Source organism: Asparagus officinalis, unplaced genomic scaffold (genome assembly GCF_001876935.1).
Source record: "Asparagus officinalis unplaced genomic scaffold, Aspof.V1 AsparagusV1_Un758, whole genome shotgun sequence".
Taxonomy (NCBI): domain Eukaryota; kingdom Viridiplantae; phylum Streptophyta; class Magnoliopsida; order Asparagales; family Asparagaceae; genus Asparagus; species Asparagus officinalis.
In genome coordinates, this window is record NW_017973017.1 from 33,931 (window position 1) to 44,812 (window position 10,882).

A 10,882-nucleotide genomic window follows, 5' to 3' on the forward strand; every position below is an offset into this window, starting at 1 on the left:
CTTCTTATTAATACAAACGAAGTTCCCTGTTTTCGGGAGATCAAAATTTACACCTACAATAGATCTATTTTGTAAATTTTTTCTATATAATATTAAAAATTTAAAAAAAAATAAAAGTTGCTTTTAAAAGCATCATCAGTTTATTTTTTAAAAGCAGTCTCCTAAAAGTGCGTGCTTCTTTTAAATAAAGAAGAAAGGAGTAAAACAAAACAATACCAAATAACCCCATGGGGAGCTTGGAGTTAGGATCCTTAGCTTTTAATATGAAGGCTAGTGTCTAAAATTGGCTCTTAACATTAATCTCTCTCCCCCATGGCAACATCACTTAAAAAAAGCCCACTGCATTCTGAAATTAACGTGGTAGTAACACAATTGAATTAAAAAGTCATGAAAATTCCAAATAATTAGAAGAGAACATGATTGGAGAAGCTGAATCCGAGCATGTTACACATCAAAATAAAGGAGCACTTATTCCATAGACTTACATTTACAAGCCATCCAAATGAAAACACAACCTTTTTTTATTTATGAATTTAAACAAAGCACTTTTAAAAAAAAGATTAAAACAAGATGGAGGTTAAATCAAATACCTTAGGTTGCAATTATCTTCTTATCAGTGAAAAGCCAGATTCAAATTGAAATTGATAGCTTTTGTGGGCGCCCTTGAGTTATAGACCAAATATCTACACATAATGACAAAATAAATCAAAATTGAAACTAGAAAACTAAATTTATGACAGTGTATCCAAACTAAGTAGCTTACCTCTGCATAACATTAAATTCATCTAATTTTTTGGGCTATGTTTCTTACTCCAAAACAAAACAACTCTCATATTCCTCCGCTATAAAAATTCTCTCGAAAGGGAAAGGGAGAAAAAAAAGAAGATTTCCAACTTTTAGTATTTTGGAAATTTGGCAAGTTACAAAATCCTTTTAAGGGTAGTTTACAAAATCCATACTCAATGTAAATTCCATCAATAGTTGGAGTTGTGTTCTTGCATTGCATATACATCATCTGTACCGTATAAGATCAGTCACTTAATTATTCCTAAGTTTTTCATTAGCACGAACCTTAATGTTTAAACATAATTATTTCTTTGTTACCTGAAAAACACACATGAATTCCTGTAATTTCAACATGTAGCAGAGAGAACTCTTCATTCGACGATAACATCAATGTATTGCAGAGAGATCCTTTTATTTCACCGGCTTGCAATCAGAATGAATAATACAAATATAAATAACAAAGAAATATCCCCATTGAGACATCAGGGGCCCTGCAGCATATGGGATGCATCCACAACTCATTGAAGTAAACAACTTAACCGCTGTTAGGATATCACTCAAAATAAATAACACCAAACACTTGATCTCCTTATTAGCCATATAAATAATACCATATGTAAAACCTTAGCGGGAACCTATTTACTGTATGCTCATTCACAATATCAACAACCCATTACCCTGTATCCTTCATTTACACACATTTATATACCACTTGATCAGCACATTAAGGAAACTCAACTTTTCCACAGATTCAAATCACAGAAGAGTGGAGTTAGCCTGAAGAAGACCTTCTCTGATCTGGGAAGCAATGTCCTTAACAGCCCCAGGACCGTGAGGGATGAAAACCGAAGATGACTTCGACGATGCTCCAATCTCTTTCATGGTATCAAAGTACTGTGTAACTAAAACCATGTCCATCACGTCTTTCGCTGTGGTTCCAGGGACATTAGCGGAGAAGGCGAGGACACTATCTCTCAAGCCGTCGACGATGGCTTGTCGTTGGCGAGCTATGCCCAGACCTGCTAAGTACTTGGATTCTGCGTCTCCTTCTGCTCGCTTGATTTGTAGGATTTTCTCTGCTTCAGCCTTTTCATTTGCCGCTACTCTCATTCTAGCAGCTATTGTGATATTGGAATGTTGCGGTTAGAAACAAAATCTTGACGAGCATAGAAATTTTACATATATAAGTAGAATTTGTGTCCCCATATGATACAAATTGAAATGATTGAAGAAAAGCACAGGGTGTTAGCAACGTGTGATATTGGAATGTTGCGGTTAGAAACAAAATCTTGACGAGCATAGAAATTTTACATATATAAGTAGAATTTGTGTCCCCATTAGGGGTGGAAGTGAACCAAATATTTAATAAACAGTTCGGCTAATATTCGTGCAGATATTCGGTCATATTCGATCCGACAGTTCATTTAACACTAAATGAATATTTTTCAGTATTCGGCTTATAAATGAATAGAATTTAACTAAAGGTATATTCAATTCGACTGATTATTAACTATTCGATAACTTTTTATATGTTAATACTATTAATTAAACCTGTTGTAAATATAACCCATCAAAATTTTTTATTACAACTTCTACTCATATATAAATAAACAAGTTTAGGGACCTAGGGTTTCACATGTCCTTTGGATCATGAATGAACGGTTCAGATTAGCACTTGGCATAATATAAATAGCTTTAACAAGTGCCCTATCTCATAAGTCATAACCCTAGATCTGATTCATCTGAAACCGCCGAAACTCCCATCTCCCTCATCATCTCCAAACTGCCACTGTTAAAAAAAACTTTACCTGTTGAGAATATAACCTTGTTTAATGTCTACACCATTCTTGCACTTATTGGGCTTTTCCTGTACCTTGCATTTTCCCCAACATGGCAACACCTACTTGGCCCACACACCTTCATTTAACTCATTTGTACCTTACATGTTGGTAATCTGCAAATCTTATACTAGTTAATATAACGATTATATGTCACTTATGTTGCTGCATGCTTCAAATTTGTTTAAACTTTATGTTGCTACATGCATGCTTCAAATTTGTGTTGGGCTGGGAACAATTCAGGGTTGATTTTATATGGAGATGAAAACTAATCTTGTATGGGATTCAAGTGTTCAAAGTAAATATTAACACCTTGGAAGCTTATTTGCTTTGGCTTACTATAATTCTAACTTAGATTATTTACTCACTATAAGTCTTGGTGAATTACAACTTCATTGTGTCATAGAAGCTAATTCAAAAGGTACTTAAAAACGAAACTCGCATGAACTGAAGAGAGCCATTATACTATAGCGCGATTGCTTAAGTTTTCTAGAAATAAATCTTAATCTAACCTGATTTCCAAACAGTCCTCTATGATGATGGCCGTGTCTACTGGTCCAAAATAGTGTGATTATGTCCATGTTAATTGCAGGTATGATTATCATTCTTTAAATAATTGCAGGTATGATTATCTTCTGAAACTATCTATAGTCATTGGCCATCTATTATAAGCTTTAACACATGGTAACATAAATTATTAATATGACTATGAATATGATGTGTTTTACTGTAACAGTTAGAAAGCTTACTTTCTTGGGCTATAGCTAAATGTTGTAGTTTTATATAGTCATTAATTATTTTTTCCTTTTTGTTTTCATGTGATTGGTTTCTATTTTCAGGATTTGATCGACAAAGAGCCCAAGATAAGTTGTAAAACTGGAGTCTTTTGGATTGTATGAGGGCCAAAATATCAAACTGGGAGAATCTGGAGTCTTTTGGAACACTTTTTTCTTCTATGCTTTTTTGGAAAGTTGTAAAACTTCTTTATGTATGAGTTAAGATCTTGGTGTGTAGCAAATTTCACTTTAAAATACCTCTTTGTTTCCTATGTATGTGGTAATGTGATACTGACTTACTAGATAAGTTGGATTATTGGATAAGCTGGTAACTGGTGATTGCTATGTTGTTTTAGATTCCAATTTCTTAATATATTGATTTGCGAATAATTGTCGAATATATATTGAATAGTTGATGAATAATTTGATATTTAAACAGGAAATAGTGTTAATCGAATGTTCGCGAATAGTTATCGAACACGAGCACAGATAAACGAAGCGAATTCGAAGTTTATATAGTATTCGTGTCGAATTCGAACACGAACACGAATAGTCCTAATTGAGCCGAATTCGAATTCGAATAAGACAGTATTCGTTCAAATTCGCTTCGTTTCCACCCCTAGTCCCCATATGATTCAAATTGAAATGATTGAAGAAAAGCACAGGGTGTTAGCAATGTGTTGCATTGTGGCAGCGGCGGTGGAGTGGGCGAGAGTTATATTGAGTGGTGCGGACAGTTGGCTTCGTTTTCATTCTGCATTTCTTCATGTGCATGTGCGTGAGCGTGTTGTCTCCATGTACGTGGCTGTGGGTAAATTCCACAAAACCTCCGACTCCCCCCCCCAAAAAAAAGAAAACCGAAAAAACACACACACACACACACGGACACAAAAATGTTAATCAGAGAAAATCTGCATGAACTTTCAACATTATGTAGAATCCTTCCGAACTATCAGAAATCATCACAAACAATGTTAGCGTAAAGCATAAAAGGTCAAAACTTTAGTAATATCAACCAACCCCAACCCCAAAAATTACCTTAGTAAAAAGTATATAAAAGCAAAATTATCTGTCGGTCACAGTATTTTAGTGAAACATTTCAGGGAATTTTCTCGAATTTACAAAGTTTAGGGTGTTTTGTGCAAAACACAACAAAGTTCAGGGTTTTCTTTTAAGGAAATTTAGCCTTTTTGGTTTGCAGGAGGTTGGGTGCACTAATTATGCAAAGTATATAAAGGTAAGAAAATCGTGCATCATACGATCACAAGGTAAACAATAAAATAGGCTTGCCTGCATTGATCTCATTCATCGCCCGCTTAACATGATCATCCGGCTCAATATCCACAATAAGTGTTTGGACAATCTCATATCCATATGTTGACATGGCCTACTCATGGGACAAGCAGACAGAGACAAGGTCATTCCAACAAGAAAAATTTAAATTTAAATTATATATATATAAAATATTATGAACAAACAATATGATTACCTTTTCAAGTTCTTGCTCGACAGCTTTTGCAATATCATTCTTCTGCTCAAAGACATCATCTAAGTTCAGCTTTGGGACACTAGCCCTGATTACTGTTTATTGGCAACACAAGTTTCTAAATCAGCAGTCATCTACCTTATGGGAACCTACTGGGATACACAGAGAGATTAAAACCACTGTTTTTGACCTTTAAAACATTATAACTGAGCTGTGGCTTCAGCTAATAATCAAGAAATACAGACTACAAGGAGTTTGAACTCGCACTTACAGCTCAGAGAAGTGTGTTGGAGATGGAAATTAAGCTTTTGGATCACTTTAAAGTTTAATCCCTATAGCTTCGACCAATAAATAACACTATTACATGCATTAAAAAGTTAACCACAATAAAATCGCACACACATTTGAGCTGCGGTTTGAATGGATGTTTTTAATCCACATAGACAATAAAATAGAAGGGCATGAAGACTAGTCCCAAGTGTGGCATTGGTCATCTAATCTTAAGTACTTTCAGCCTGCTTGCTGCTAATTCCAAGCCGCTGCAACTGGTTTTAAATAGTTCATTGACCTAGCTGCTGTAAAAATCAAGATGGCTGGAAATGCTCAAGGGTACTACCTCTTAGTCCTGATTTATAACTAGTTGTTCAGAATCAATAACATCCACCAATATGCACACGCAGGAGGACAGTTTCATATTGTCTTCACTTTTCAGGTTGGAGTTATATCCACAAATACAGTTAAGGAAAAATTCATACATCCTAAACTACTCTTTTGTTCTATGTTGGTAAGGTTTCAAGAGGGTTCACCACTTTGTTCAAAGGTTTATTTCCACAAGTGGAAGCTTTAACGACATAAGAACCGATAGTCTAGAGGAGTAATATCAAGTCAACAACAAATCATAAATTCTGCCTAATCTCTCTGGAGAGCACACTTCATAGCTAATCTTCCTATTTTATGAGGAAAAGACTCGGGTGACAATGATGATGATGATGATGATGAATTGTCGAGTTGCTCGTACCATTTTCTCTTCTTAAATATCATGGTTATCAGTGTTGTGTATGATTGTTTTGGTCAAAACAATAGTGAGCAGAGAAGCATTAGAGCTGGTTTGGAGATTGGATATTGATAACTTTGGCTCCATAATAAGCATAAGGAATGATTAACCAAATTCTTCAGGGACTTCTGCATCAGGTTGAACTGCCAACTATTTTTACAAACAGAAGGATTAGAAAACGGAAGACATGATTTTCATCTAGATATGACGATTTTCATGCTCACATGTACCAGATAGTTTCACTTATTCTAGCATCAAGAGATACAATATATTTCCTTCTGATTGGAATAGAATACAATTTAAATACAGTTTCCAGAGAAATATATTACAACATCATGTACAACATGATACTGAGAGCATATTTATCAAAATTGACAAGCAAAAAAGTTGCTAAATAGTATATTACTAGTTTTGCTTCAGAGTAGTCTACCATCCTCAAAGGCAATACAATGAAAGCTTACCATCAAAAACGTATGACTGAATTTGCTCCTTTGTGTTACTAAGCTTGTAAAAAGCATCAGACGCCTTCTCAGCAAGGGCTCGATATTGGATAGAAGCAACAACAGTCACAAAGACATTGTCCTGACCCATCAAGAGAAATAACATGAGATGCACCGCCTTTAATTAAGCACATTCTACTTTTATAACATCAGTTTGTTTTCCTGTTCTTCTTCTTCTTTCCCTCTTTCTTGACTACTGCGTTCTCTTCTTCATTGTTAACAAATCAAATCACAGAAATGACAACACAAGCATGACAATATAACTCAAGAATTTGTTCTGCAAAAATTATATTCAGTTTGAAGTCATGCAGAATTCAGATTTCAAGAAAATCAATACACGAACTTATATTTTGTCTGTAATAGATGTCAGCTATCAGTCTGGCACAAATCGCAGAGTTTTGCATATAGCCTATTAGCCTTTACTGCAATCAATAAAAGTCAAAATATGTCTGTAAAGGTAACTTCTCACAAATCAAATGCAACTTGATGCATCACTACATTAGTACTTCAACTTTAAGTGACAAAATAACAAACAAATGCAATAAAAATCATAAAAGATGAAGATAAAGCATCCAACCTTAGACTTTGTTTCACAACGAACATCAAGCTGCTGAACACGTAGTGACAGATATCCGGCTACCTGTTGGCCAAAAATCCACGGCAAGCAGTGGAATCCAGGCTGAAGAACATCGTCAAACTTACCAAAAGTTTCTTTGATTGCTACTTTTGACTGATCTACTTGTAAACAACACAAAGCCTGCCCCATAACAAACAAATGCATTAAAAATCATAAAAGATGAAGATAAAGCAGCCAACCTTAGACTTTGTTTCACAACGAACATCAAGTTGCTGAACACGTAGTGACAGATATCACAGAGATAATCACCACCTTAATTCCTTTATAGTCTACGATTCACATTTGATAAAACAACACAATTATGATTTAAGATTACTTGACTGTGGATTTCCAACAGTATCTGAGTGCTAAAAATGCATAAATAGGATTATAAATTGTGTTAATGAGGCCAGGAATCCTCTGTCGTGAGGGTCAATGGCCCATCAATGAGCAACATGTATCAAATTTCTATTAGCAACTAAGACTTCAATATGGAAGCAATCATGGTTAATGGTTTCGGATTATAAAATGATCTAATATGGCATTAGAAAAAGAAAAAAAAGAGTTATGAAAATAACAATATTTATCCTAACAGATAAAAAAAAGTGCAAATGAACTCTACACTTCCATGTTAGAATGACGTTAAGTATAGCAATCCAGTAAACTACTGATGATGAAAACCGATAACGCATCAAAGTGAACATGCAGGACCAGGAAAGTATAAGAATAACTATAAAGTCAAACATGAAAAGAAAAAGATCTAAAAATTCCTGATAAAGATTTTCAATCTAGCAGAAACAAAAATTATAATAGCAGATATCGCCTATTATCAATTGCATATCAACCAATGAATTGGAGTTTGTTCCACAAATTAGGAATATGCATAAATAAACAGCAATTCAAATAAACTTTTGAAGCTCAATCAAAACAAGTGAACCCCATTGCATGATTGAAGCATGATTTCAATAATCAATATTTCTAAAGGTAAAAGTATAAAAAAAGTATAAAGGAAAATTTTCATGACGCCAAAATTACTAAAGGACATAAGAACAAAAGGTTGTCTCTGCGACATAACTATTTGAACACAAAATCTATTCCACAAGAAAAAAAATCAAAATATAATTGGTTTTTCCTACAAGCAACAAAACCAACACAGGCTAACCAATGTTGCAAACTTCCTTAAAACAGATTCAATTTGACCAATGCAACAAATTGTAGCCACTAACAAAAATATCACTAGGAAAAAAAATTACCAGATACAAGAAGAATAGCCTCAAAAGTTGCAATATGCAGGGAGGAAATCAAATTTTATTGAAAATTTAGAACTCCCAAGTTTCTTTATTGGTTGAGTATATAAGGGAGGAAAATCAAATTTATTGAAAGCATGTAAAGGGTAGATGACAAACTGTGTACAGATAAGGATAAGATATGAAAGCATAGAAATTTACAAAAATTCCAAGGTCAAAACCAATCAGAATACACACAATGCAATACTAGCAAGTCAAACACGTCATCTACGAAAACCCACTTCACATCTCCATCAAATGTTTATAAAACCTAATCTCTGTACCAAACAAAACCCTAGGTTTCTTAGATAAAGACCAAAACTAGAAAAATTACCCCCCAAAGTTTTCGTCTTTTTGGTGGAGTTAACATCAAGGATGAATTATCTGATTGAATGAACTCCGAAACCCTAGAATTGAGGCGTAATTGAATTGACTTTAAAGACGAGAGAAATTTTTTAGATAACCACGAAAATTAATAATTTAAAAAAAGAAAATTGGGAAGATGAGAGAATTTTATTACCTGATCTCGACGTGGAAACCCCTAATTAATGAGAATCAAGGAAGTGAAGAAAAAAAATGAAGATTCGATGAATAAAAAAGATAAAATGTGCAGTTGAGGCTGTTCTCAAAGTGCTATTTTAGATATTAGTCCTTAATATTCTCTTATTTGTATCATGCACCCAAATCTTTGAACTTAACAATAATTTGTCAATTTGTAACTACAAATATTTTTGCAGTCAAATCACGGGCAAATTTCAAAAGTGAATTCAGAGTTTATGGGTCTGATCTTATAAAAAGATATTTAACAGTCTCAAGCATAAGTATTCATTTGATTACAGAGGAATTTTACTGTCTGTTTGGTTCAAAAAACCTAGGTCGAAAACACATGGAAAACTACTAACACAGTTTTTCTGTATAAAAATGACCAAATGGATTCCTATTACTCAATTTGGTTCACAAGAAAATAGTTGGAAAAACTTTTCAGAAACGTCAAAAAATGTCATCTTTAGTGGAGAAGCCTTTTCCGATTTTTTAAAGCCGAATTTCTAGAAAAACGCGTTAATTTTTTTTTAGAAAGGGGTTGATGGCTTTTAGAAAAACACGTATAAAATTTTAACATATGTCTTTTATTAATATGTTCAATTCCTTATATCAAGCTTTGAACCAAAGCATGGATTTAAGGTGACGTAGATTTTTCTTTTCATTTTAATGTGCGAAACAAAGCAAAAAAAACTGTCTCAAGAAATGCATGAAAAACTCAAAAGTATATTTTTTTTCCTTGGAATCCTATTTTTATATTATATAGAAATGAACCAAATAGGCCCTTAACTTCCACGAACTTTTATCGTGTTGTAGTAAACCCTCAATAACTTTCAAATTTATACTAATAATTTTTGGGTAAAACCCCTAATAATTTTTGGGTAAATTAAACTAAACCCCCTATAATTTTCAAAATGCTTTTTATGTGTTTTTATTTATTTATTGGGGTTATATGAAAAATATATTCTGCAATATGTAAAAGTCATTGGTGGTTTAGCGTAATTTTGAAAGTTATTGCAAAATGCTAAAAGCTCTAGGGAGTTTAATGTAACTTACCCGAATTTCAGTATATGCATGTAGGCCCGTTAGTTCTTCATTCAAGTCAAAAAATTTTAACTACTTTCCTTTATAACTAAAGGAAAATCTCTGTATGAACAGTAAATTTTTTTAATATCCACGTATTTTCCGATCATTTAACCGCATCCGTCCATTCATAACACAATTAACCACAGAAAACCACAGTCGTCCATTGATAACGCAATTAACCACAGAAAAAATGGTTATGGCTGGTGTTTATAATGATAACCGTCCATTATTAAGTAAATCTCTCACATCTGTCCATTGTAAACGTAAATCATTCTTTCACTCCACGTTGCGAGAACTTCACACACGTGGAGCCAGTTCGCCACGTCGCTGATGCTCCCCCGCACAACATGACCACGTCGCTCAACTTCCCCACAAGCACTTTGTAGTTCCTCTGCTTCCAACCATTTACAGATTTCCATTCTCTTCCGCCTAAAAAGAAAGAGAACTAAGTTCAGCCCCCGCCTATACAGAGAAATTCTTCTTCAGGTTATAAATATTTTCATCTTCTGCCTGCTTTGAGTTCGGAACAATTGCTTAGTGAATCATTGTTTTTTCACAGATATTCCCGCATATTTTTTTTTCATTTAGGTTATAATAATTACAACCGACAATCCTTTTCACAGATATTCCCACAACCGTCCATTTTTACCGCCGTTCCTTCAAATTCGCCACGTTGAGAGAACTTCGGACACGTTGCGAGATCTTCCCCGCTCACGAAGACCACGTTGCTCAACTTCCCCACGAGCAAATTGCCGGTTGCCCTGTTCCCCTCTTCTTCCCTATTCCGCCTAAAGAAAAGATAGAGAGGATTGAGTTCATCTTCCGCGTCTGGTATGAGAGATTTCTTCTTCAGGTAAACCTTTGCCTTGATTTCATGATTTTGTCACTGAGTTTGATAAAATTGATTTCATCTT

General features: G+C 34.2%; 1 protein-coding gene across 2 annotated transcripts; it reads right to left on the reverse strand.

Annotated features, from left to right (window-relative positions):
- Nucleotides 1–1,241: 1,241 nt before the first annotated feature.
- On the reverse strand, nt 1,242–8,813 carry LOC109828143 (hypersensitive-induced response protein 1-like). Of its 2 annotated transcripts, none has more exons than XM_020395176.1 (6): nt 8,673–8,813; nt 7,018–7,206; nt 6,402–6,522; nt 4,890–4,981; nt 4,691–4,787; nt 1,242–1,904 (listed from the first exon to the last, which is right to left on the reverse strand). In XM_020395176.1, exons 2-6 carry the CDS (start codon nt 7,204–7,206, stop codon nt 1,543–1,545), a joined length of 861 nt encoding a protein of 286 aa, XP_020250765.1. In that variant the 5' UTR covers nt 8,673–8,813; the 3' UTR covers nt 1,242–1,542. The 2 variants fall into 2 exon arrangements, with proteins under 2 accessions (XP_020250765.1, XP_020250764.1); XM_020395175.1 differs by lacking the exon at nt 8,673–8,813 and adding an exon at nt 8,306–8,500.
- Between the last annotated feature and the right edge of the window lie 2,069 nt (nt 8,814–10,882).